Below are 26,847 nucleotides of genomic sequence, written 5' to 3'. Positions count from 1 at the left end.
CAAGACTGTATTCGCAGAGACAGGGTTAGAAATGAATGTCCTCTGGGAGTTGAAGCATGGCTTGCAGAGATGTCAATGCTCCTTGTCTCCTCTTCTCTTGTGACAATGGACAGGTGCCTTTGATTATTCCACCTTGCTTACCCACATGAACATATGATCACCATTGCCCAGGGAGAACTGACAGGTGCACAGATGGCTCACCAGTTCTCCCTCACACTTAGAGAATAAGGCCATTTAATATATCATGTGAGCAGGACAAGCTCTGGTGTATTTGCCGTGAATGCTCTCTCCTCCATTTCACTGCCTAGGATAGAGTTCTCAACGGGTCGGGTCGGCCCGACAAACCCGATGGGACCCGCGGGGTCGGGCCGGGTTCGGGTCGAAAATATAAGCAAATGACTCGGGTCGGGTCGGACCTCGGGCTTAATCTTTTCCGCTCAGTGAAAAAAAACAAACATTTATTAATCATCGCTGCTGTTCACCGTAAAAAGTCTGGCTGCTGCGTGTGCGTGTAACGTGGCGTGCATCATGGAGAGGGGTGCGGGCAGACCTGACGCCTGCGTGCGCGCTGCGTCTCCTTTAGCCAGGAGAAGAAGATGGAGTTGGTGAAAAGTAAACTTGCCGCAGGTGAATTCACCATCGCTACTACAGGAGTGGGAAATCAGAGGTCTGGAAAGTGTTTGGACTGGTGCTGGATTCTGATGGAAATTCTACAGGTTATGTAGCTACAGCCCGCCCACTGGCTGGGTACATGTTTGAGTTCTTTTTATTTATTATTGTGTGAAGATTTTTATTTAGACTAAGGCATATTTATATAGCCTATTTATATATTTAAAGTTTATTGTTTCAGTTGTTTGTATTGTTAAAAGGCGTGGACATTAAAGGTTGATTTGAATTCCCGTCTGCTGGTCAATACGTGTATGAGAAAAAAAAATACACGGCCGTCAGGCCGCGGGCCGGGTTCGGGCAGATAATTCATGTTGTTGATGTGTCGGGTTAGTTCGGGTCCGGGCTTTAAAAGCCACGGGCCGGGTCGGGTCGGGTTGTAATTTTCAGGCCCGTTGAGAACTCTAGCCTAGGAGATAAAGTAGGTTTTTCATCTAGCACCCAAGGTGGATAATGACTTCATCCAGGTTATCAGAGATGTAACATATGGGATAAGGTAGGGACCCCAATGCATACTGAAAGAAAAGCCCCTGTACACCCAATGCTCCCAGTTTTGGAGGACCCTGACTTGAGGTACTTGGCCAATATTTCTGAAGACTTGACACCAGCAGTGTTCATATGCAGTCATCCTTTTGGCCAGTTGAATCCCATTTCAGTTCCAGAGATCCTACAGAGTTTAGCTACAGTTTGTCTCAACATACCTTCCTGGAAATTTCTTATAAATGTTATTTACCTTGGTCCAGGTGTGTTCAATTGGGGCTAAACTCTGCAGGACAGTGGTTCTCAAGGATGAGGATTTGACCAGGGGACCCTCCAAAGACAATTTCCAAAAAAACATCTTACTTTTAGTCTGGTTTTGTCCCAGAGGTCAGGAGTGCCAGGAGAACACAGTGTTCCTGTATTGCAACACTTCCTTAGCTCTTAATATAACTTGCAAACCCTACCTTGTCCCAGAATCAGGGGTACCATTAGGTCTCTCAACAATCAGACACTGACTTGGCTATGATGGCCATGGGCATTGAAGCACTTGGACAAGGTTGTAGTACTCAACACCGGCCTCTGCCTGAAGTCTGAGCTCCAAGATCATATTTTCATGGTCTTGGCCTTGTCACAGACTTGGGAGCATTTGGATTTTGCCTTGAGTCAGACTCATTGGCAATTTGTGCATATGATGCACTCTATGGTGCTATCGTGTTTCTCCGCAGGAGTGACATAGTGTGACACTGATGCAAAACCAAGTTTTATTCACCCTGAACTTATTTACACTGTCTGAATCGTTCACACCCTCTTCAGGACTCTGTATGGTATCTGACTCAACCCTCTTCTAGTCTTGGTCTTGGCCTTGGACTCGAAAGAGCTGGTCTCGACCACAACACTGGGTGATAGGCATCCTCCTCTTGTTAGAACTGCTCTAGGAAGTATGGATAGTTGGACTAGGCTTACCTTACTATGGGACAGAGTCTGAAAGGGCTGAGTATCATGAGTCGTTGGGGCAATCCTTTTACATCAGTATTGTGTGATCACCGACAGGTCATTTCGGGTGGCTCATCACTATGATCCTTTGTCATTTATCTGATGGACTTTTGTGTATGCTTACAAGCATTTTTTTCAATTTCTGTTCTGTTTCTCCATAGTGTGAAAGTCGCGGGGAATTGCTGGTCTCACTGTCCTACCATCCTGTTACTCACAGGCTTAATGTGGTGGTCCTTAAGGCCAAACACCTGCCAACCATGGACATCAGTGGTCTTTCAGGCAGTAAGTGCACAGCACACATATACAGTACACAAAAATACACACTTGGTTTGCAAATATTGAATTTTGGGTTCCCCAAAGAACATTTTTTTTTTGCTTTTTTTCTTATTGTGAAGATTTTTAATAATTGTAATATTTATTTTAATAATCTGAAGAACTATTTCCACTATAAAGAAAAGATGGAATTGAAAGGTTCCATGGACGTGAAATGTTCTACATGGAACCAGGCACCAAAAAAACAACAACTTTATTTTTAAGAGTGAAGATACTCAAATAATCTCATTGATGATGCCAAAAAGGTATCAGTATCTAACCTCTCACATCATTATTTCTCTTCTCTACCTACAGACCCTTATGTTAAAGTGAACGTCTTCTACGGCCGCAAGCGCATAGCCAAGAAGAAGACGCATGTCAAGAAATGCACACTCAATCCCGTTTTCAATGAATCCTTTATCTACGATGTTCCCGCTGAGCTAATGCCGGACATCTCTGTGGAGTTTCTGGTCATTGATTTTGACCGCACCACGAAGAACGAGGTTGTGGGTCGCCTGGTTTTGGGTGGTCAGAGCCCCATTCCATCAGGGGTAACTCACTGGAGAGAAGTCTGTGACAACCCAAGGCGGCAGATTGCCAAATGGCATAACCTTACAGAGTACTAGTGTCTGGCTAAAACATTGGGAAAGCAAAGTGTATTATTCCACTTCCTTCCTGTCAGCCCCTCTATAGAAAGAAGCCCATTTAACAATCTCTCATTTTCCCTATATAGATAGGTGAATGAGTGGATGAGTATGTGTGTCAGTACAAAGGACCAGGAGCAGTCTAACGGAACCACTTAATAAGTTTTCTAATAAACTTATAGCAAAAAAGTCTCAGTCATAGAAAAAAGAAGAAGAAAAAAAGTAAATTATGGCTCTGAATACCTGTATGAGAGTTATACTACAGTATCCTCAGAGCCTTTCACCAGTATACAGGCATATTCACAATATACATACGCTACTTTCAATTAGCCGCATGCTAGAGATAATGGGACACTTTTATATTTAGCATAAAGGAGGGCGGTAAGAAAAAGTGAGCTTCTAGCCCACTTTTTATGAAAATAATGGGGTGAATTTTTTCATAGTAAATACGGATGTATGGTGATATAAACTGGACGCCATCATGAACATTTTTTTGCTAACATGCTAATATTTACCACAGAAGGAAAGGTAGAAATATGGCTATTATTTATATCCATTTAAAAGTTTTTATTAATGCTTAGTCTTTTGATGACGCTGAAATTGAGATGTAACTTCTCTGAAAAAAACGAAACAAACAAACAAAATAATAAAACTCTAAATATCTGTTAAACAATGCTTGGTTTTAAGGCAGAGTTTCCAGCCAACCACCAAATAAAAAAATAGTGATCGTCAGCTCAGGATTAAAAATGTATTTAATTTATGAAAACACTCTAATGTCCCATACAGTAAAGCTAGTCTACACTGCATCCATGCTGTAGCTGCTTTATTTATTTGTAGCTGTACTTATACTTTATTGTTTATTTCTCCATCTTGATGACAAAGCACTTCTATGACATATTTTCTGTTGCATATCTTAACATATCTACTATTCATTGACTGATTTTTATTTTCTTCAGGCATATCTATGCACATTTCCATTTTACTGCAAATTACTTTTTGACCCAGTTGCTGTGCTGCCATAACACAGAGATCAGGGAAGGTTCGTTCAAAAAAGTTGGAGGGAAATAAAGATTAATTAAACAGTCAAAGCCAAATGTGATAGATATTAGCATATTTGAGTATTGTCTGCAAATTTGTACATTTTAAGTGTACCTAACATCACAGTTTTAATTGCCATCAAACTTGTTTTTTTAAGGCCACACTTAATTCTTAAGGCAATGCAACTAATTCTTAATGTCTTTGGTCAAGATGTACATAATGTATCATAGAGTGTAACACATTTTTTTTATTTTCTTAGTACAATTGAATATCGCCAAATATACCGTAAAAGCTTTGACATATAAAGGGTGTCATGACAGAAATTAAATTTGGCAAGACTTTGAAATCTTAATAATTTTAGTAACCTGTTAGGTTATTCAGTAAGTTAGTCTATATGAATTAAAGCAGATATATGCAGATTCAGAACAATTTTTGCACTTTCGTAGAGTACTGTATTTATTTTTATTATTTGTTTTCAAAAGAAAGAATAAATATATATATATGGTTACCTTATCCCATGTATATGGTATATCAAAAACCTAACAACTATGATAACTAATAACTGACCATTTTAGGATTTTGGCATGAGCCAGTAACCATGAGTCAGCGCCAGCTGTCGAAAACTAACCAAAGTAGATGGACCGACGTTTTGTGGTGTGTATATCGCACCCCTGAGAAAATTGAGCGTTAGGGACCGCAATGAAGCATCTCACAATGCAGTCTCACTATAGGCCCAGAGTCTATGTTTGAAGGCATGCAATGTGGATGTGGATGTGTTCCTAATTATATCATTCGGTGCCCACAGCCCCTGAGGCAAATTTAAATGCCATTTTCCCAGTGCGAATGAGCGCATATTAAGTTAGTAAGGCAGAAAGTGGGAGGGTGAGAGGAGGAAAAAGAAATTGACTGGCTCATTAGAGATATTTCGTATTTAACATGTGAAATTAATATAGCAGTAAATTAGGCCCAAGCATTCTCTGCAGTCAAGCTCATTGTGAGTTTTAAAGACCACATCATGAGATTAACCGTTGGTTATTAGGAGAAAATGAATCACATTTCAATCACATTTTCATGCAAATCAAAAATCCATGTGCCCATCACCCTAGTCCAGACTTGCTATTTCACTTCCAGGCTATACATTTACAATAGAAGAATGAACTTTTCCACCTTCGATAGTGTTTTTTTTTTTTTTTAACCCTGCATGCATTCACTATTTAAATTTCTGCTTCAAAACTGGTGTATATATTACAGATTTAGTGGTTTATATATGACAGCAAAACCCACTTTTGTAAAAATAAAGCTACCCAAATTACACAATGCAACCTAAGTGAAATGATACATGCGTGATTTTCTTTACTTTAACCCTCAGCTCCTTGTGTTACTTGGGAACTTTTTTGATCTCTTGGGCATAAAAAGCTTGTTTTATATAAATAATTACATAAAGAAGAATATAACCAACTGTAAATGAGTGTTTGTTCCAATGCACTGGTGGGCAGTAGCACTTTCTGCTCTTCTTGTATCTAACTGTTTTACTTGGAATGGAAATGGTTTCTTTTTGTGTAAACCTCATCTTTTTATGGAGTACTATCTGCCCCTCTTTCTCTCTCTGCCACTGGTCCCTAACAATCCCTCAGTTTTTTGCTGTTGTGTGTTGTACAAATACATTGAAAGCTGAACAAAGAAGAAAATGAACTGAGAAGAAAATTATCGTAATACATATATTAGTCCATTTGGATTACCGCAATGTCGATATGTGAAGGTGGAGTGAAGTTAGTGATTCAGCTTTATTTTAGGTGTCCCTAAAACGACCTAGATGATAAACAGTGTTAGTTCACCACAACTGTAGTGTGATTCATGTTGTTACCTGGCCTTTTCAATATTTGTAAGTACAAGTTGTCTATGTATAACGTAAGTACAGTGTAATAACATGTACTTTACATATCTAGCTTAATACTGCTCATTTCACTATCTTCAGGGACATCTAACATAAAGTATAAAGTGTAATGCTTTTGAGGGCAAATGATCTGCATACTGCTGTGAGTTTATGCTAAATACAGTATGTTACACTAATGCTGACTTGTACTGTATGTTGAAGTTGTTAACACAATGGACGTGCAAATAAAATAAAAACTGATACACTAGATTTTCACCTCTTTCTCTGCTTTAAAGATGCATTGTCAAAATCACTTCAAGTTGTAATCTATCATCTACTCACCCCTTATTTTGCTCTATTTACAACAGCAAGTTTTCCATTATAAGGGAGTGGATCCACTGTAAAACCCAACAAGTTAAGCTAACTCATTTTATTTGAGGAAACCGATTGCCTCAATTAATTTAAGTTTATAAAAAACAATAGTTAGGAGTACTCTGAACTTATTTTAATCAAGTTCACTAAAACAATAATATTTCTTAATACACAAATAAATTTTACACTGCATTTAATACTGTATATAGCTGAAACTTTGTTTTCTTGAGTAAAACAATGAAATAACAAACTTTAAATGAACTCAGAGCACTTGCAGTTCCTGCTAGCTCACAATATCACACACAAAGTCAAATCCAATGAGTTAAGCTAACTCATTACATTTGAGGAAACCGATTGCCTCAATTAATTTAAGTTTATAAAAACAATAGTTATGAGTACTCTGCAATTATTTCAGTTGAGTTCATTAAAAGTAGATATTGCAGTCAAGAAATTAAGTGATTAATTAAGTGATTAATTAAGAGATGATTGAGCATTAGTGATGAACACCTGCTGTTAACAAGCAAAATCACTGAAGGAAAGAGGAACACAAGAACTACAACTGACTTCAGACACAGTCTTAAATGAAATCAACTGAAGATAAAAGAAGACATTAAATCTGTGAAGATCTCAGCAGAGGAGGATTGAACAACTCCACAAACAACATTACCAGCTTCACTTATTACTAACCAGATTGATTTGATTTCTACCATGCTTCTACAGAAGTTGTTATTGTGAATGAGCAGAGGTTTAGATGAAGATGATTTATTGAGTTTCATTTAAAGACACCATGATAGTGGTCAGTGTTTGCTTTAGTTGGGCTCTTGACCCTTGACTTTACAACACCAGTTTTTCCTCTGGCTGCTATAACAGTGTTTATATAACACATTTGTTATGGCACAAAAGCCAAAAGAAAATGTAAGTATTTGATTGTGTTTTGATGATGAATTATGAAATGATAAATCATCATTTGGTGTCTTGATTCTCTGACCTTTTCTAGAGACTCACTGATTAAACAGGTGAGATATAACTTGTTTTATTCATTATAAAATAACTGTGATTTGGCCGTAAGGCCCATTGTTACAATCAGATTTTAAAAAGCTCTATGTTATCATGCTGTCTTACACAGACATCAAGAATCAGTATATGAATCTCAACAATGGTGACCATTAAAAACGATTCATGCTGCAATGCATGCTGGGAGCCATGGATAATGTTTGTATTATGGTAGTACCCAGCATGCATTGCTGTATGAATATTTTTTTAATAGTCACCATTGTTGAGATTCATATGCTGATTCTTGATATCTGTGTTACTTTTGGTGATGAATTACATTTTCTGTAAAATCCTTCATACTCTGTAATAGTCATAACATTGCTAGTTCTTATGATGTAAAATTGTAGTTTCAAATACAACTAATAACATAATCAGAAATTAGACGCTGAATGAAATCAGTGAATCAAATCATTAGGTGATGATTGTCATCATCAAACCCTGACCATCATCACCCGAACATACTTTTCCTTGAATATGGTGCTATAAGAAATGTTTTATAAACACTCAATTACAGCAGCCAAAGAAAAAACTTGTACTCCAACATACAAGGGTCAAGAGCCCAACTAAAGTACACGCTGATCTCCATTCTCCATCATGGTGACCTTAAACCTTGTATTTCTTGTGTTTCTCTTTCCTTCAGTGATTCTGCTTGTTGACAGCAGGTGTTCATCACTAATGATCAATCACCACTTAATTGATGATTAATTAACTTAACTATACAATTATTATTCAATTATCATTCTGGGATCCAGAAATGTTCTATAACTCATTCAGTTTGAGTTCTGTTTCAGTCCTTCAAGCCACTTCAAGTTTCGGTATTATTTGAGAGCAGTGAACTGTTAATATTACTGTTTGGTTTTACAGTGTATCTTTCTTATGATACAGACTTACAGTCATCATGAAATCAAAATTGACAAATCTTTATTAATGGAATATTGCAGTATTTATTATAAACAATTTATCCATACATATCATTTATTTGTAATCAATTCTTCATATTCCTCATATTCTTCTAAATAACTTGCCCTCCATCTAGCAGCATCATCTCTTCTCTGATGTTTACTGGTGGGGGAACCTGTCACTCACATGAGATCACAGCAAAAGCAAACCACAACCATCCAGTCATTTCCCGATAGACCTTTTTTTTTCTTGTTTGAGAAGCTGTTTCACTTGGATATACATCACAATAGGGAAGAAAAAACTATGACAGCTTCAATTTCATGCTATCTTAAAATATAGGGTTCTACACACAAGGCCTTGATAATAACTACATTACAAGAAAACTGTTCACTAACCATGGGTTTTTTTTGGGGGGGGGGGGGGGGGGGTACTTATAAGTACATCCACGGACACGGTACTTATGAAATACATTTGAGCACCACTTAAAGGGATAGTTCACCCAAAAATGAAAATTCTGTCATTAATTACTCACCCTCATGTCGTTCAAATCCCATAAGACTTTTGTTCATCTTCAGAACACAAATAAATAAATTAAAGAAATCTGAGAGCTTTCTGTCCCTCTGTTGAAAGCTATGCAACTACCACTTTGATGCATCAAAAAGTTCATAAAGAGCTCGTAAAACTAATCCATATTAATTGAGCGGTTCAGTCAAAAGTTTCTCAAGAGAAATGATCACTTTATTTGATGAACATATTGAATTTAGCGTGCTTATGTGCAGCTGAATTAGTTGCTGATGAAGAAACTATAAAAAATTATTGTAATACTAATATGTTGCGCAGCTATCGACATATCACACGGTAATTTCGATCTTCAAAGTAGTCTACCAATAGAGACCAAACGTGAGGTTACATTGACCGTTGGTTTGATGATAAAATACACAGTATCTAAATAATAATAATAATATAATTAAAAGATACTACACAAGACAGTAAATCATTCACACAATGTTCTGGGATGCTTATTTATAGATCAGTTAGTCTATAAATGAATGCAGGAAGTCCGTTTTAAGGTCTCTTTCTGTCTTGACCACTTTTTTAACAGCAATAAAACCATCTTATCTGATGGTAGTCATGGTTCTTTCCATAGTTGGGGGGAAGGGACCATATATCCCAGAGTGAGTTTTAAAGATTATTTGTTAAATATAACAAATAATTGTGTCTGATTTGTCTCAGTCGTTACAGCTACATGACCAACACAGTATTTTAGCTACCACTGTCATCAAAACACAATTTATACAAGATAAAAATGTTTCATAAAGCTTTTTAAGATGGAGATTATATAGCCTACCATATATTTATTATACTGTATATATCTTTACTCATACACTTTTAATTTATTATAGTTTTACAGAAGTAAAAATAACTGTACTAACTAGCCTAGTCTTTAATTGATTTATGTATGTACATTTATTTATGATAATATTTCATTCTATAACTTATTATGTTAGGGTTCTACTTTGTCATTGTCAATGGCCTGTATGTAATTTGCGGGCTTTAGGACCCAGCATCTGCACGCTGCTCCAGTCGTCCATGGCTTTGTATGTTTACAGTGAGAATTGTATGGCAGGAATTTTCTAACATCAAATATTTAAACATAATTTGCATCGATACAAAAGTCCCAATGGAGACAGAGATACTGTGACACAGGTAAGCCACCAAGTAACTCACTCGGCTTCTAATCATTGTTTTATCATGTACAGAATCACACTTTTAAAAGCAAAATGACTGTAACGTCGGCGGCTAACGTTACTATGTTTCGTTAGTTTATTTTATTTTAACGACTCGCTTGCTTGTTTTGAATAAACTGTCGCTGCAGTATAAGCTTACTCACCGATGAATTGTGGGCTGTTCTTCAACAACTTCTAAAGAGTGTTAAAAGTTTCGCGGCGATTTTGATGATTACTAAAAGTTTATAAAATAAACGTTGAAATTATAACTAATAAAGTTATTTATACACATGATGCATTGTCAAAGGTTAACTCGATGAATGTCGTCGAGGCGTTCTGTCTATTAATATCACAAACTATTGCATTGCAGTTAATCCAGTTCTGTCGTGCTGTTCATTTCAAACTCGGTCATGGAATAATTACTAGCTAACATATTCATCTTTTGGTAGTTTTAAATACTCTTTTTTTCGTGGTTGTGCAAGTTTCCCTTTTAACTTGGACATATTTAACGCGGTGGATTCAAGGTTCATTTGTGCCACTCAATGACAAAAGGCCTTTATATTAAAGTTCCCTTTCAAACGTACTATAGTAACCATAGTTTCCGCCAACATACCTCGTTACACAGTTACAGTAATAAAGTAGCTACAATAAAACTGTCAGTTGATTTTGAAGCTCGAGGCAGAAACTAAGTAGCTGCTTTATTTCTGAAAAATTTCTGGGTTTATATTTTTTCCAACATTGTTACCAAAATTTGCATCATATCTGAATAGTTTAAAACTAATATTTTTGTGTTTTTGCAATTTTCAAACAATAAACATATTATAAAGTGTAAATACTATAAATTATATGTAATATATGGTACCCCAAAGTTCACTACGGTAAATAAGGGGCAACAGAATGTCCAATATAGCTACCAGCCAAAATTTGGAAACAATAGGTTGAATTTATGATTCTCATGACTGATCGAAATTACAATAATAGAGGGTGTAGAATAATGATTGTCATCTTAGATAATTGAAACCCTTTTTGGTATTTATTCGATAATAAATTGCTGAGCCATTTATTATCAACTAACAATGTTAAATCCAATGTTGGACACCACAAGAGCTGCTCAAAACTTTTTCTTTCATGAATAACATTTTAAATTGCTTTCCCATAAATAATCACAATCAATTATGACAGCAACACAAAAACTCAAACACACAACATATTATCAAACAAACATCATATACAAAATGAGAGTAAGGGGAGTTGCATTTAACAAATAGAGTTGCTCAAAACGTAAAAAATGCTACTCAGGTCTAGTGTTATTTCCACTGTTGGAAATCACATAGAAGGGCTGCCTGCTCTAAAGTAACTAATGCAACATCACAGTCAATATCAATGGAAAAATGCATCAGACAGGGGTACACTGGCAGATAATCTATTATTGACCGTGGTTAATGTAACACCCACCCTTTGGATGCTTCGCTTTGTCACATGAATAGCTCGACATAATGACTCACTTCCTCTTCTCCATCAAACAGAAGCTTGGGTGTCAAATGCAGCCTCGACAAGTGCTTTTTTTCTGGCTTTTTTTTAATGTTCCGCTACAGGGCCGCATTCATGCAGCAGTGCAGCTGTGGAACAAGATACTGAGTGTTCTATTGTTTATTATGATGACTTGACAAATCATCAAGGAACGTCTATCTATCTATCTATCTATCTATCTATCTATCTATCTATCTATCTATCTATCTATCTATCTATCTATCTATCTATCTATCTATCTATCTATCTATCTATCTGTCTGTCTGTCTGTCTGTCTGTCCGTTCGTCTCTAAAGCATACTTTAAACTTAAACCTTTAATCTTAAAGTTTTTCAAATTAATTTAAACAAGATTTTGTTTTGTGTGATGTGTGTTTCAGTGATTTGGATGGAGTCCTCACGGAGCACAGGGGGTCACTCCCGCGAGTACAAGTTGGTGATGTTAGGAGAGGGTGGTGTGGGCAAAAGTGGTAAGTAGCGTAGTTCTCTCCCCCTCTCTCTTCTTCTCTCTCTCTGTTGTTGATCTTTCTTTCTTTCTTTCTTTCTTTCTTTCTTTCTTTCTTTCTTTCTTTCTTTCTTTCTTTCTTTCTTTCTTTCTTTCTTTCTTTCTTTCTTTCTTTCTTTCTTTCTTTCTTTCTTTCTTTCTTTCTTTCTTTCTTTCTTTCTTTCTTGCAGCTTTACAAAAATGTATGCTGTTATGTCTAGGTAATGCATTAAAGTGATAGTAAAATAATAAAAATGGTCATCACTTACTCACCCTGAAGTTGTTCCAAACCTGAATGAGTTTGAGTTTGATTACCAACATCCTTCAAAATATATATATTTGTGTATGTTCAGCAGAAGAAAGAAACTCATACAGATTTGGAACAACTTGAGGAAAAGGGTGAACTATAATTTTTGGGTGAACTATCCCTTAAATCAGGGGTCACCAAACTCGGTCCTGGAGGGCCGCTGTCCTGCAGAGTTTAGCTCCAACCCCAATTAAACAATTAAACTTTTAAGTGATGTCTTGGTATAGAAATATTTTTAGAAATAATTTCTACATTGTGATTTCTTTCCGTACTGAGCTTGAAAATTTCTCATATTGTGTTAAAGATTTTGGTCAAATAGCCCACCTCTTTAAGTAGCTTAAATAGGGAGCTACTAGAAAGGCACTTGATAATGCTCAAATCCGCCAGTGATCGAGTCAGAGGTGACTGTGGCAAGGAATGACATTTTGGATTGTAGTGGCAGAAAAAAAATCTCTCCCCCACTTTATTGCTTTTTTTGAGCGTTGACCGACGACATCGTTTTTTCAGTGGGCTCTATTCGGATGCCATTGTTTGTTTGTTTTTGGCCGATTCAACATTTAGAATCGGCGTTGGGCCGTCGGTGAGAGCGAGAACTCTGATTGGCTGTTCAGTTTAGCAAACAAGTCAGTGCACGAGAATAAGAGCAAAAATTATGAAAGCGAGCACAGAAGTCATGACGGCCCAGACAGAAGGCTGTTCTAATTTTACGTCATCTTACTTGAGCATTCCACTGCACGAATATTTTCATAATAACACGAGCAGAGTGGAATAAAGAACGCGATCAGCATGATTGATATTCAAAACGGAGGCGCTGCTTTGTTTATGGTTTGTATACTGCAGTCTTAGTTTTGCTTTCCCTTTTTGAATGACGAATATATCTGCTTATATAGAGATATTTTCTTTACACGCAGGCATAGAACGCGCATGCTATAGCTCACAGTCGCCAGTAGTCCTTTCGGTGTGTTCAAGCACAGATTTTCCCCCAACGCGAGGCAGGAACAAAATTGGCTTTTATCAGCGCTAGTTCTTTGGTGTCTGTTTGGTCTCCCTACCTTTTGGAGCATTAGGCTAAAAATGTGAATTTTTTTTTTAAAGGGCACCTATTATGCCCCGTTTCACAGGCTGAGAAAAACGCACCGTTTTAGTGTGTCTCCTTTAAAAGTTAATGAGATGCGGTTCCACACACAGGGGGCGGAGCCTAACCTGCTCGCACACAGAGCCAGGACAATCTCATCTACATCTACATTTACATTTATTCATTTAGCAGATGCTTTTATCCAAAGCGACTTACAAATGAGAACAATAGAAGCAATTAAACTAGCAGTAGGACAACAGTATGTAAGTGCTATGACCCTTCGCAGTTCAATCTAACGTATTTTATTTTATTTTATTTATTTAGATAGAATAGAGGAGAAAGTGTTCGTATTACTTGATCAAGTGCTGCCGAAAAAGATACGTCTTCAGCAATTTCTTAAAAATTGGACTGGTTGAGTTAGGCAGACCATTCCACCAGCAGGGAACAGTCATAGTAAAGGTCAGAGAAAGAGATTTTGTGCCTCTTTTAGATGGCACCACAAGACGCCACTCGCTTGCAGAGCACAAGTTTCTGGATGGCACATAAGTCTGAAATAATGAGTTAAGGTACAAGGGAGCAGTGCCAGTGGTTGTTCTGTAGGCAACTGTCAGTGACTTGAATTTGATGCGAGCGGCAACCGGCAACCAGTGCAATTTTGTGAGGAGAGGAGTGACGTGTGCTCTCTTTGGCTCGTTGAAGACCACTCTAGCTGCAGCATTCTGGATCAGTTGCAGAGGTTTGACAGTGCAAGCTGGGAGACCGGCCAGGAGAGCATTACAATAGTCCAGTCTGGATAGAACAAGCGCCTGAACAAGGAGTTGTGTAGCATGCTCTGATAGGAAAGGCCTGATCCTTCTGATGTTGTACAAGGCAAATCTGCATGACCGGGCAGTGCTAGCAATGTGGTCTGTGAAGATCAATTGGTCATCGATTACAACTCCAAGGTTCCTGGCTGATCTTGATGGAGTTATGGATGACGAGCCTAGCTGAATGGTGAAGTTGTGATGAAGTGCTGGGTTAGCCGGGATTACAAGTAGCTCTGTCTTTGCAAGGTTTAGTTGAAGGTGGTGGTCTTTCATCCAGCCAGAAATGTCTGTCAGGCAGGCTGAGATGCGAGCGGCTACCGTCAGATCATCAGGCAGGAATGAGAGGTAGAGTTGTGTGTCATCAGCGTAGCAGTGATAGGAAAAGCCATGTTTCTGAATCACAGATCCTAGTGATGTCATGTAGATGGAGAAGAGAAGTGGTCCAAGCACTGAGCCCTGAGGCACACCAGTAGCTAGATGTTGGGTCTTAGACACCTCACCCCTCCACGACACTCTAAAGGACCTACCCGAGTGATAAGACTTGAACCACAGGAGTGCAGTTCCCGAGATGCCCTTCATCTTTAGGATTGACAGGAGGATCTGGTGGTTAACTGTGTCAAAGGCAGCAGACAGATCTAGCAGGATGAGGACTGAGGACTTGGAAGCTGCTCTTGCCAGTCTCAGAGCTTCAATTACTGAGAGCAGGGCAGTCATCTCACAGAAAGATGATGATATCAAAGCAGAAACTCACAGTAACGGTGTTCGAGTCGGACAATAATGCCCACAGAGCTAGAGAATATATGCTGAATAGAGATAGAACAGGTATGTTTATTTTAATTACGTTTATAAATAATTTATATGCCATCTGCTCCACTATTAATACAAGCCTGCTGTAGTACAACCCGTCTGAATGATGACCAAAATATACTGATGAGTTCAATTAAGTTTATTGTACATCACACAAAAGATGAAGCATTAGTTTTACTGCATAAAATCACTGTAAGAATAAACACAGTATAAGAAGTGTGCATTAAGTCTTATCTAAACTCTCTCTCTCTTCCTTTTTTTATCATGGAACATAAAGTTACAAAGCGAAGTACACAAAACACTCGTTACAACTAACCGTAAACAAATATATACACACCTTTTCAGTGGGTGCTTTATAAACTGGTAAACTGTATATCTATAAAACGACTCGATGAGCTTGAGCTGTCATAAAGTGCTCGCTCTCACTTTCATTTCTGCCGTGATCAGAAACGTTAGTCCTGTCGCTCCGGAGACTGTAAGCTGGATCACGAGAGCAGTTGTACTGATCAATCCTCGAGTAACAACGAGAGTAAATGAAGACTGCTATGTTTATTCTAACATCCAAAAAACAAAACACCTCAATCGCTTTCGGAGACATTCTACAGCTGCTCCAGCGTCAAAACAATGGTGGACTGTGTCCAGCTCACTCAGGGAGGGTCTATGCTCAAACTGCAGTGTCAATCAACAGTCGTGGGCGGGGCTTGTGCAATTCTACGTCACATTGCATTGATTCTAAGAACAGCTAGTTCTGAGACAGTGCTTATAATTTATGGGGATTTTAAAAAAAAAACACTGGTTGGATTTTTATCATTGTAGTAGAGTGGTTGTGTACACACACTGCCAACACACATTTATGTTCAAACACCATGTAAAAGTGAATTTTGCATAATAGGTGCCCTTTAAAGCCTTTTTTTCTGTGTCAATTTTGTGGAGGCTCTCAAAAGCATAATATTTTTCATTTTCTACTTCAGTGGGCGATGACCTTTGATTTAGCTTTGATTTTATATATATATATCACCAAACGGTGGGGTGAAGCTTATCTTCATTTCTAATTGATCTTTTTGTTTTAATTATTTCTTTGCACATACAAAAAGACCTGAACCGGAAGCGATGCAACCTGTCTTAGGGACTATGGAAGTTTTGTTGCGCATAACCCCCATTTATCACGGTTCTGCAAGAGAGAGAGAGACGACCCAGACGCAGAATGAGCAGTGATGTTTTATTGACAAGATTGTAGAAAGGGCACTACAAGGAGAGTGAGGCGTGACAGTTCAAACAGTAGGGCAGGGCAGGGTAGGGCAGGGCAGGGCAGGGCAGGGCAGACAACATGTTGACAGGCAGGGAGGGTGACCACTTAGACCAGTCCTGGCTGGGTGACAACAGGCTTTAGGACAGGAGAAGAAGAGTCAGAACACAAGGAACCAGAGGCTAAATGATCTCTTCAATGTAGCACTAATCTTACTGCCAGGCAGAGGCTCACAGAACCAGAGGTTTGACACTTAAAGGAGAACTCCGGTCAATTTTAACATTGAGCTCATTTTTTTGTAAATTTGGAGTGCTGTCAATACAGAGAACAACGACAAAAATCGGTGTTACCTACTCTGTGTTATCCTCTTTTTAAAATGTGCTCCCTGTTGACTTCAATGGGGCAAGTTTTAAACCTGCTTTTATCCTATTAACATCCTTGATGTGTCATACAAGTGTCCAGCCATGTTGAGGGATTCCTTCAGAGTGAACACGAGTGAATCTGACTGCAGTAGATGTGAAAGATATGATTAAAAATGATGTTATTTCAGCCAGCGCAAATACCTGTATTTACATCCTGTTTTCGGTCGAAGTCCAAAGTAGTCAATTGTCGAGTTCACGCGCGTGATCTAACTAAACCTATGCGCATGAACTCGACAACCGACTACTTCACTCGTGTTCACTCTGAAGGAATCACTCAACATGGCTGGGCACTTGTATGACACATCAAGGATGTTAATAGGATAAAATCAGGTTTAAAACTTGCCCCATTGAAGTCAACAGGGTGCAAATTTTAAAAAGAGGATAACACGGTGTAGGCAACACTGATTTTTGTCGTTGTTCTCTGTATTGACAGCACTCCAAATGTACAAAAAAATGAGCTCAATGTTAAAATTGACCGGAGTTCTCCTTTAAGAATCAGACTGCTGATTGTCTATGCTATATTACAGCATTGGCAAGTTAATATGATCATCATTTAAAATAATGGAAATTATGAAAAGAAATTTCATAATTCCTTTGAATTCAACATGAAACGTTTTTGTGCGATTGACCCTTGTGTCTAATTTCTTCATGCTCTTTTATTGGGATATTTTCCTCCGTTCTCTTTCACTGCAGCCCATTATTGTGGTCAGACAGTGGGCTGGTTTACAGTTGTAGACATACAGTCCCTGGCAGCCAGACAATAAAAGTGTGGGTGTTGGCTCAGTGCTTCAATCTGGTCGTTATGAAGGCGCAGGTGCCTAGCAACTTCCTTCGCCTCCAGGAGTCTGTTGCCTTGGAGATGAGCGGAGGTCACCTGGTGAGGATGCATGAGCTTTGCTCTCCTTGTTTGAGAGTGCACTGCAGAAGGTTCTTTAGGGTGACTGATACTCTCTCTTTATATCGCTGTCTCCATGGGAACAGAGCAGAGAGCGCATACAGAGCAAATACATGCCGACAGCAGGGTGTGTTTGCTCCGCATGAGGGAGAAGGGGGAGATGTTTACAATCCTTGTTGTATTTCATGATACCACAATTATATAAGAACTCTGCTTGTCTCTTTCTCTTTGTCTCATAGCCATCATCATGCAGTTCATAAGTCACAGATTTCCAGAGGATCATGACCCTACTATCGGTGAGGAAATATATAACATGTCGTCTTAACTTAACAGTTAGTTATTATATTACTTTTCATATTGATATTGTGTTACATTTTTGTGACCTCATATGTATAGATGAGCAAAGTATTTTCAGAAAGAATTATGGTGAATTCAGGATGACTGTCAAAAAGTGGCCCATTGATCCTTAGCCTAGATGGATGACATATTTAATTTGATGCAAATTAATGGAAATAATATAAATACACACATATATATACACATTTTTCTTTTTAAGGTTGTAATAATTTCTGCTATCCAAGTTGAATGAGCAACCTGAGCAATCAGTCATTTTCGGTAGTGTCACAGAAATTACACATTTTATGTTTGAGGTGATGTCAAATTTAGTTTTACAATGTAAATTGGGTATTTTACAAGCCAAATTTTTTTTTTTTTTGCTATGTTGAATCTATTTTGCTGTCTCTGTCTCATACACCATTCAAAAGTTTGGGGTCGGTAAGATTTTTTTACATTTTAGAAAGAAGTATCTAATGCTCACCAAGGCTGCATTAATCGCACACTTATCGTGGAATTAACCATACACTATTTATCTTTTTAACACGTTCATTTTGTCATAATTTGCTATATCCATCAAAGTTACTATATCCATCAAAGTAAACCATTAGATTGAAGGGGGATTCTCACAAAACTGTTCTCTGCAAGTTTTTTTTAGGTGTCTTTCCAAAAAAGGACACCTGGAGACTCCAAAAGGACACCAAATAACCAATATAAGGAGTTCAAATAATTCATAAATTTATGCACACACCAAAGCACCCATGAAAAAATACATTACAGAGAAAAAAACTTTTCAGAATTCACAGTATAGTATGTGTACAGTGCAACAGCAAAGAGCTTGTTTACATTTTAGACAAGTCAAGTTGCGATATCGAACAGAACCACATTGTCAAATAAAAACCTAAACCATCCGCCTTGACCTGACTGCATAATACAGTACATGGATCCATTCAGAATTACTAAACACAGCAACATACACATGACAAATCAAAACATTATACTGAATGTGTGTGGAAACAACATGAATGTACTGAAATGTGACACATAAATACAATGTGCGATCAGTGCGTCGATGTGCGTTGAAAACTTTAAGAGAGAAGAAAAATTTAAATTAAGAATAGAATAGAAATAGTTTATAATAAAAAAAATCCTCCTACCAAAGTTACAGGTGCTTGCGCCATTGTAGATGCTCAGTGTGATACACTCCTGACTTCTAAGATCATGTAACTGCGTGACATAAATTACGTTAAGTAATTTATATATATATATATATATATATATATATATATATATATATATATATATATATATATATATATTACTGACCCCAAATTTTTGAACAGTAGTGCATATTCTGTCTTTACTAAATGCACCTGTTTAATGTTGTTGTGATCTCTCATCAACCATTGCATTATGTTCATGCATGTGTTTTTACTGTTTTTAGAGGATGCCTATAAAACACAGATCCGCATTGATGATGAGCCAGCAAACCTGGACATCTTGGACACAGCAGGACAGGTAGGCGGGACGGGTGTTGTGATAAAGATGAGCACATGGAAAACGAAACAAGAATCAGACAGACAGTGAAGTGCAACAACCTCTGTTGTAAAGTTTAGAGAAGTCAAGTCAACTTAACACTCTATTTTGCAGACTATAAGAAGGTCGTTCTTCTTCAGCAATATGTCTCGCTTCCCTTTTTCTGTTTTCATCTTTGCGGCCGTCACTTCACAAGACACAAACGCACACAGGCACAATGTTTCTCTCTTGAGTCAGCTGCTTTTTCCTCATTGGATCACTCAACACTGTTATAAAATACATTAGTCATCTCATCACGAGTTTAATGAAATTTTGCCTACAGTATAATAATCTAGTTTACGTTCAATTGGTAACATTGTTGAAACATTCAAGGAAAATATATACAAAAATAAATTAGTATTTATTCTTTTATTTCCTTATTTATGTATAATTGTATTTTTTCCACAATTATTTATTTTTTCATTTATTTATTTCCCCATTTATGTATATTTGTTTTGATGTCTACATTTATTTATTTCCACATTTATTTATAGATTTATTTATTTCTACATTTCTTTGTTCGTATGGTAATGAGGGGGGCGTGGTTTACCTTAGACATAGCAATCAAGCTCAGAATGGCAATGCTGAAGCTTTGAGGCCACAGTGAAACCTTCGGTGTGACCAAACGAAACGTGAGCCTTTGCTAGTCACACAGGAAATGAATGACTTATGGGCAATATGGCCAAAATCTTATATCATGGTTTCAGTAATTTAATATCACCCTAACTGTATGTGTATTGGGTGACCATACATACTCTTCTTTATCCTGAACATGGCCGTAAAACGGTTGGGTTGGGATTTCTAAAATGGCTTGGCACACATGAACAGAGACCACATCTTCAACAGATCTTATAACAGATATTTCTACATGGAAGCATGTACATGTGAAATTATCCACTATGGAAATAAGTAAATGTAGACATAAATACAAATATACATAAATAAATGTGAAAAAAATATACAATTATACATAAATGTGGAAATAAATATATATTTTTTTACATTTCTTTGTATATTTCTTTATGTATATATTTATGTATTTTTGTTTTTTACATTTCTTCATATATTTACTTATGTATTTATTTATTATTATGTCAGCTTCGGAATTCGGAACACTAATGTGGTAAAATTGCTTAATAACCTCTGTGTCAAGTTATATACTGTATAAACTTTCAACTCCTGTCATCAGTGCTTGAAGTGGGCTGTACCCTATAAAGCAGGGATAGGCAACTCCGGTCCTGGAGGGCCACTGTCCTGCAGAGTTTAGCTCCAACCCTAATTAAACACACCTGAACTAGGCAATCAATGTTTTCAGGATTACTAGAATAGATACAGGCAGGTGTGTTGTTATCAGGGCTGAAGCTAAACTATATATATATTTTTTTTAAGTTTTATGAAAGTATCTCATTGATCTACATTATAAGCTATCAGAATTTCATCTTACTTTTTGGCCAAATAAATATCAGCAACTGCTGCAAATTGCATGGTAGAGCCTCTGAGCTCCCTATTTTCACTATATCATGCTATATTTTGATGCATGATGTGTCAAATATAATACTCAAAGAAAAGCAATATGACCAAACTTTTATTTTAACATGTTTTTATATTTTTTGTCTAAAGATTCAACAAATGGTTCCATTTAAATATAAAAAAGAAGATTTGTCTTATGTTAGGTTTACAGGGTTAATATTAGATGTATTTACTCAATAGACTTCTATTGTAAATTAATAACTATAAATATGATTTTTGTTGGTTTACAACTTGAGGGAGGAGTTGAAACTGTCTGTGGTAATTGACAACGTGCCATACATGCTATTGACTGAGCTGCATTGATGGATGCATTGATCTTTGGAATATTTCTATAATTTATCAACTGATGTTGTCATATTCATGGGTAGGTGGATGAGCAAGGCCTCATGTATTTGTCTTAAACCAGGCGGAGTTCACAGCGATGCGTGATCAGTACATGCGAGCAGGAGAAGGTTTCATCATCTCGTACTCCATCACGGATCGCCGCAGTTTCCAGGAGGCACGGCACTTTAAGCAGCTGATCTACCGTGTGAGACGCACCGTGGACACCCCCGTCGTTCTGGTGGGAAACAAGTCTGACCTGGTCCACCTCAGACAGGTGAGAAAATGCACCGGAGACCCCTGTACCTATAGAAATAGTGTTTATATAAATATTCACCCCCCTCAGATTCTGTTGCAGTGTTACGTTATGGAACCATGATGTATCACATCAACACAAAATTATATAGGCTTTAAAATGATAGATATTTTTGGCAGCAGTTATAGAGCACTGCAGTGATGACGTATTTTTGTAGGCCAACCTGTAAGTTCACCTGGGTTCCTCGACAAAAACCTGAAAATGCAACCAACATAAGTTTATGATTCTTGCACATTTTGTTAACCATGATAATCTTCACAAATGAACACAACTTTAATGAATCCTAAAGTAAAAAGCTAAACCTAGTCTCTGACAAACTACATTACGGTTGCATAACTTCAAAGTCACTCTCTTTTAGTCTTCATTTCAAACCATTTTCCCTAAAAGTGTGAATTGGAATATAACAAGAGCGTGATTATAAACACAACGAGGCTGTAAAAAGCGGACTAGTGAGTAAATGAGTTTAAGGTGTTCAACGTGATGATGTTTAATGTCCCAGACAACCTCTTTAGTCCCATTTGGACATTTGATAGCAACTGCCTTTTCCAAGACAAGTAAAATCACAAAGGGATATTACTGATGTATTTTATGTTGTAGAATTAAACATTAAAAAATCTTGCGCTTGTGTTAACCACATACCTTATTTCAGACATAGAAAAAAAAGAAAAAAAAAAGCATTAACTTCAGGACGATGGAACCGGAAGTGCTCAAATGCAACTCATTTACAGGTTTTGGCCAACAACAAAAAAACATCTGGGAGCATTTCTTATCCAGCTGGAAGGGTTCCATTTATGAGGAGCAATTTAAACTGTTCCACCAGTGCTCAGTATTGGATTATTTTATTTTGACTAGGACTTTAATCTTTTTCATTTTTAAGTCATCTTTCAAAGTCATTGCACTGAAGGCTATTTTTCTGTTCTCAGCTCCATCCATGTTCTTTCTGTCTTTATGATGTCTCCATTGCCTGCCAGAGGGAAGAATCCCTAATGCACAATGCTGCCACCTCCATGCTTCACTGTAGGGATGATGTGTCATTGTGATGTGCTCTGTTTGATATGCGCCAAACATAGTCTAGTATTGTGCTGTCTGAGAAGAACACATAATCTTCCTGGCCTCCACATTGCCTTTGGGCGAACTCTAGCCAAGATACCATGAGTTCTTCACTCTTTCGTACAAGCATCTCTGTCATGGAAGAGTCGCTGTAGGCTTCTTGATGGCCTCGCTTTCAAAGGTTCTTGTTGGCTGTATACATGATTTGGTAACACTTTAGTTTAGGGTCCAATTCTCACTATTAGTTTCTTATCAGCATGCATATTACTTGGATATTGCATGGCTGTTTTTTAGTACTTAAAAAAAAAAGCACATATTAATGCCTTGTTCTGCATGACCATATTCTACATCCCTTAATCATAATTCCTAAACTTAACAACTACCTTACTAACTATCAATAAGCAGCAATTAGTTTATTGAGGCAAAAGTTGTAGTTAATAGTTAGTTAACTTAATAGTGAGAATTGGATCCTAATCTAAAGTGTGACCCATGATTTTAAAGGATGTCTCAGTCTGTTCACATTCAGTTAAAAAGTACTACATTTTCTCAGCTTTTTACTATAGGCTGCATTGTGCATTTGGGATATATGAAGCCCTGGAAAGATTCTTACTCTACCTTAATATAACTGGTATATTTTCAAAACCACTGAACAACCAATTCTAGAATGACAATTCTAGAACCAATTCACCACAGTGGTTGTGAGGGCGTTGCTGTGTGGTTGCTAGATAGTGGTTGATTAACATTAACATTAAATTAACAGATTAAGAAATGCTGTGAAAATGTTTTATAGTACTCAATATATTTTTGGGTTACACTTTATTTCACAGTGTCCTTGTTACATATGTTACATGTACTTACCATATTAATAACAGTAATTTATTCATAATTACGTGCAACTAACCCTCAAACAAATCCTAATCCTACCCCCTATACAGTAAGTACATGTAGTTGCTTAATATTACTTAGTACTTAAATATATAATTACACTGTAGTACACACAGTGCTGAAGTGCCAACTAGCCTCTCCCTATGGAGGATCCTTTTGCCACTCTACAGATAAAGCGTTGTGGGAAAATTCGGTCCGCGTACCTACCCCGAAGTGATAAAATAAAATAAAATTCTGTATCAAAATTTATAGGCAAGACAAGTAGTTTGTTAAGGCTTGGTTTGTAGGGAATTACAAACCTGCACACATATATTCAAACGCACATAACTATAGAATTAATTCTTGATGCGCACGTGAGCGCCATCTGCGTTTATCACAGGTTCGTGTTTAAAGTCTGTTTAGAGAGAACGGTGTCTTCTTAGCGGCCCCTAATTTAATAACAAATTATCATTTTGACGGAAGTGAATCAATCAAAACTAACTTTAGCTGGAAAATAACATTATTCAAGAACCGCTATAAAGCCAAAACAATCTGTTACCTTAAATTATCCGTTTATCTCTGTAAAGCAGCTTTGAAACAATCTACATTGTTAAAAGCGCTATATAAATGAAGATGACTTGACTTGAAACAATGACATTTTAAAATAAAGTGTACCGTATTTTTGTACTTTTATGTATAGTATATATATATATATATATATATACAATGTATACCTTTCAAAAGTTTAAGGTCAGTGAGATTTTTTAAATAAATTAAGACATCAATAATGTTATGAAATCATCTTTCTGATTTCAATTAAATGCTGTTCTTTTTAGTTAAAAACTAATCAGTTTACACAAAAATACTAACCTGTTTTCAGTATTTTGTATTAATTTCTATGTTATTCAAATGAAGTTATTTCAAATTAAAATAAATAAATGTAATTACTATATTACAATATTACTGTTTTACTTTTTAAAAAAAATCAAATAAATGCAGTCTTGATGAGCAAAAGAGACTCTGAGCCCAAACATTTGTCATATATAACTTTTATAAACTTATATATATATATATTTACTCGGGTAAATCGAATGCAGTTAGTTTATTAAATGAATAAACTCTCAGGAATAACAGAAAACAATCAAGGACTTCAGAACACTACCTTATACCGACGACGACCAACAAACACTAAGGGAAAACACAGGGCTTAAAAGAACTGGGGTTAATGGGAAAATTAACAAGATGCAGGTGTCGGGAATTACTAATTAAACAGACAGGGAAAAACTAACAGGACTAAACCAAAAATCACAAAGACGGGGAAACAAGATCACAACACAGAACAAAACACATTAACAATGTGACACTATTGTTCTACATGTATTCATTTATTTTGCCCTTACACTTTCAGGTGTCTGTCGAAGAGGGCAAACAGTTGGCGAGAGAGTTCCAGTGCCCGTTTTTCGAGACCTCCGCAGCGTTCCGTTATTACATCGACGAGGTGTTTGCCGCACTGGTGCGTCAGATCCGCCAGCGCGAGGCCGAGATGGTGCGGGGAAGCGAGAGGAAAACCCGACGCAGCCATTCTTTCTGGAGTCGCCTTAAAGCCCCCTTCCATAAGAAACAGCAGTCCGAGCACTGAGAGTGCCACAGAGAAGAGCATGCTCGAAAACCGTGGCCTTCCGGATGATGGTTCTCTCACCTACAGCTGTATTAGTCCCACCTCTTTCAGATGGTTAGGGAACTGTATTTATAGTTCATATTTGATTGTTTGCAATGATGCGCTCCCAATCATTTTGGTTAGACTACAACCCTTACTGTGCAGGACACACTCACTCGTCAATGGGACGTGGGCTGATTTACTGATATTAGAGATTAAGAAAGAAATATTAAACTTGACAGTAGTTTTTTTCTTTTCTTTTTTAGACAGCATTATACTTTGTGAAAGTGAATGTCAGGGGGAATGTTGTACCTCTTTTTAACTGATGGGATGTAGAAAAAAACACGGCATGGAAGGATTTGCCACACGTGTTTTGAAAAGACTGAAGTGAATAGAGGTAAGGTCACGTCAGAGAGATTTGCTTGCAGGAAAATATGAAGGTCAAATGAGTTTAAGAGAGCAGAGAGCATGTGCAGAGTAGAAAGAAAGAGCGAAGTGTGTGCAGAGGTTGGTGAATAGGCAAGGGTTTATGGTAGAAATATGAATCTGCCAGTATATTGAGTACTGTAAACCATTCCTTTAACATGGCTGTAGTTCTGTTAGATGCTTTTAAAAACAATTGCTGTAGTTTTAAAATGAAAATGAGGGTTTAATTTGCAACTCTTATTTATAGCTTTTCAAAAACTACATCTTACAATAAAATGCCTGTCACATTTCACCCCCCAAAAAAGATTCTTATTAGATTCTAATTACTGTAATATTGTACAATTTAAATATAGATTTCATTCATATTACCGTAACAAGAATTATCTTTTTTTGGGGGGGGATTATGGGTAATGCAAATTAAAAAGGGGGAATTGCTTTATAGTCATGAAAATAACGTCCCAATGCAAAAATGCTCCTAAAAAGCCATAATCTTCTTGAATGAAAATATAATTTATTATCTGAAATATGACTTGGACATGTTATTGAAGGTTCTGTGAGATTCAGTGCGTTTGATGGAGACTGAGCTGTATGATGTAGCTGCAAAATACACTGTATGAATGACTTTGTGAAATCTTGCTGAGCGGAGCAAAATTCAGGTCCACCTTTTAGCACATTAACAGAATTACTAACTTGATTACGATGGAAAGCAAAAATGTTTCCTTTTTACACAGGGTCATTTTTATTCCAGTGGTTTCTGTAGTCAATGTCAGAAATGAAACACCTTATTGTGGCTTAAGAAGGTGAGTCCTTATCTGGATTTCCTCGTTCACATGCTGTGCACTTACTACGCATCAAATTTGAATGGTATGTCTGTTCATTTTGGCATTTCATGGAAAATTAATGTTATTACTTTTTTTGTGTGATTACCGGTATTAGATTTTATTTTAAATTTTTAACCAGAATGGTTTTACTATATGTTCCTTTATTTATTGTCATCTGAGATTCTCAAATAAAAATCACGTTACCAATCTATTAAATAGTCTGATTATTATTATTATTATTATTTCTACTAGTTATAGTTGTGATCTGTAATATTAAATCTATACCTTTTAATTTTGGCGACCCCTGGTGGCTAGTCGCCAGAAAC

The 26,847-nt window shown here is 37.0% G+C and overlaps 3 protein-coding genes across 4 annotated transcripts in view; all 3 read left to right on the top strand.

The window, feature by feature from the left end:
• Nucleotides 1-6,273, top strand: part of syt11a (synaptotagmin XIa) — a 47,972-nt gene extending 41,699 nt beyond the window's left edge. Inside the window, exons 3-4 of the mRNA XM_079590988.1 lie at nucleotides 2,301-2,421; nucleotides 2,767-6,273. Coding sequence (XP_079447114.1) covers nucleotides 2,301-2,421; nucleotides 2,767-3,077 — 432 coding nt within the window. The 3' untranslated portion in view covers nucleotides 3,078-6,273. The remainder of the gene's footprint in view (nucleotides 1-2,300; nucleotides 2,422-2,766) is intronic.
• The window catches only part of LOC306987326 (uncharacterized protein), a 214,267-nt gene that overhangs the window by 90,909 nt on the left and 96,511 nt on the right, over nucleotides 1-26,847 (top strand). The gene's annotated exons all lie outside the window — the stretch shown is intronic.
• rit1 (Ras-like without CAAX 1) lies at nucleotides 9,900-26,732 on the top strand. Its single transcript, XM_079591512.1, has 6 exons — nucleotides 9,900-10,038; nucleotides 11,967-12,056; nucleotides 17,868-17,924; nucleotides 19,406-19,479; nucleotides 21,473-21,664; nucleotides 25,026-26,732. The coding sequence occupies exons 2-6, from the start codon at nucleotides 11,975-11,977 to the stop codon at nucleotides 25,254-25,256; spliced, it is 636 nt and encodes a 211-aa protein (XP_079447638.1). The 5' UTR covers nucleotides 9,900-10,038; nucleotides 11,967-11,974; the 3' UTR covers nucleotides 25,257-26,732.

The sequence above is a fragment of the Phoxinus phoxinus genome (assembly GCF_949152265.1).
Source record: "Phoxinus phoxinus genome assembly, chromosome: 19".
Classification (NCBI taxonomy): domain Eukaryota; kingdom Metazoa; phylum Chordata; class Actinopteri; order Cypriniformes; family Leuciscidae; genus Phoxinus; species Phoxinus phoxinus.
Note: the sequence above shows the minus strand (reverse complement) of the source record. Positions and strands in the feature narration are given on the sequence as shown.

Coding starts and splice junctions, on each gene's coding strand:
- rit1 (XM_079591512.1), top strand. CDS start 11,975: ATGGAGTCCTCACGGAGCACAGGGGGTCACTCCCGCGAGTACAAGTTG. Junction 12,057..17,867: donor GGGTGGTGTGGGCAAAAGTG/GTAAGTAGCGTA, acceptor TTTGTCTCATAG/CCATCATCATGCAGTTCATA. Junction 19,480..21,472: donor TCTTGGACACAGCAGGACAG/GTAGGCGGGACG, acceptor GTCTTAAACCAG/GCGGAGTTCACAGCGATGCG.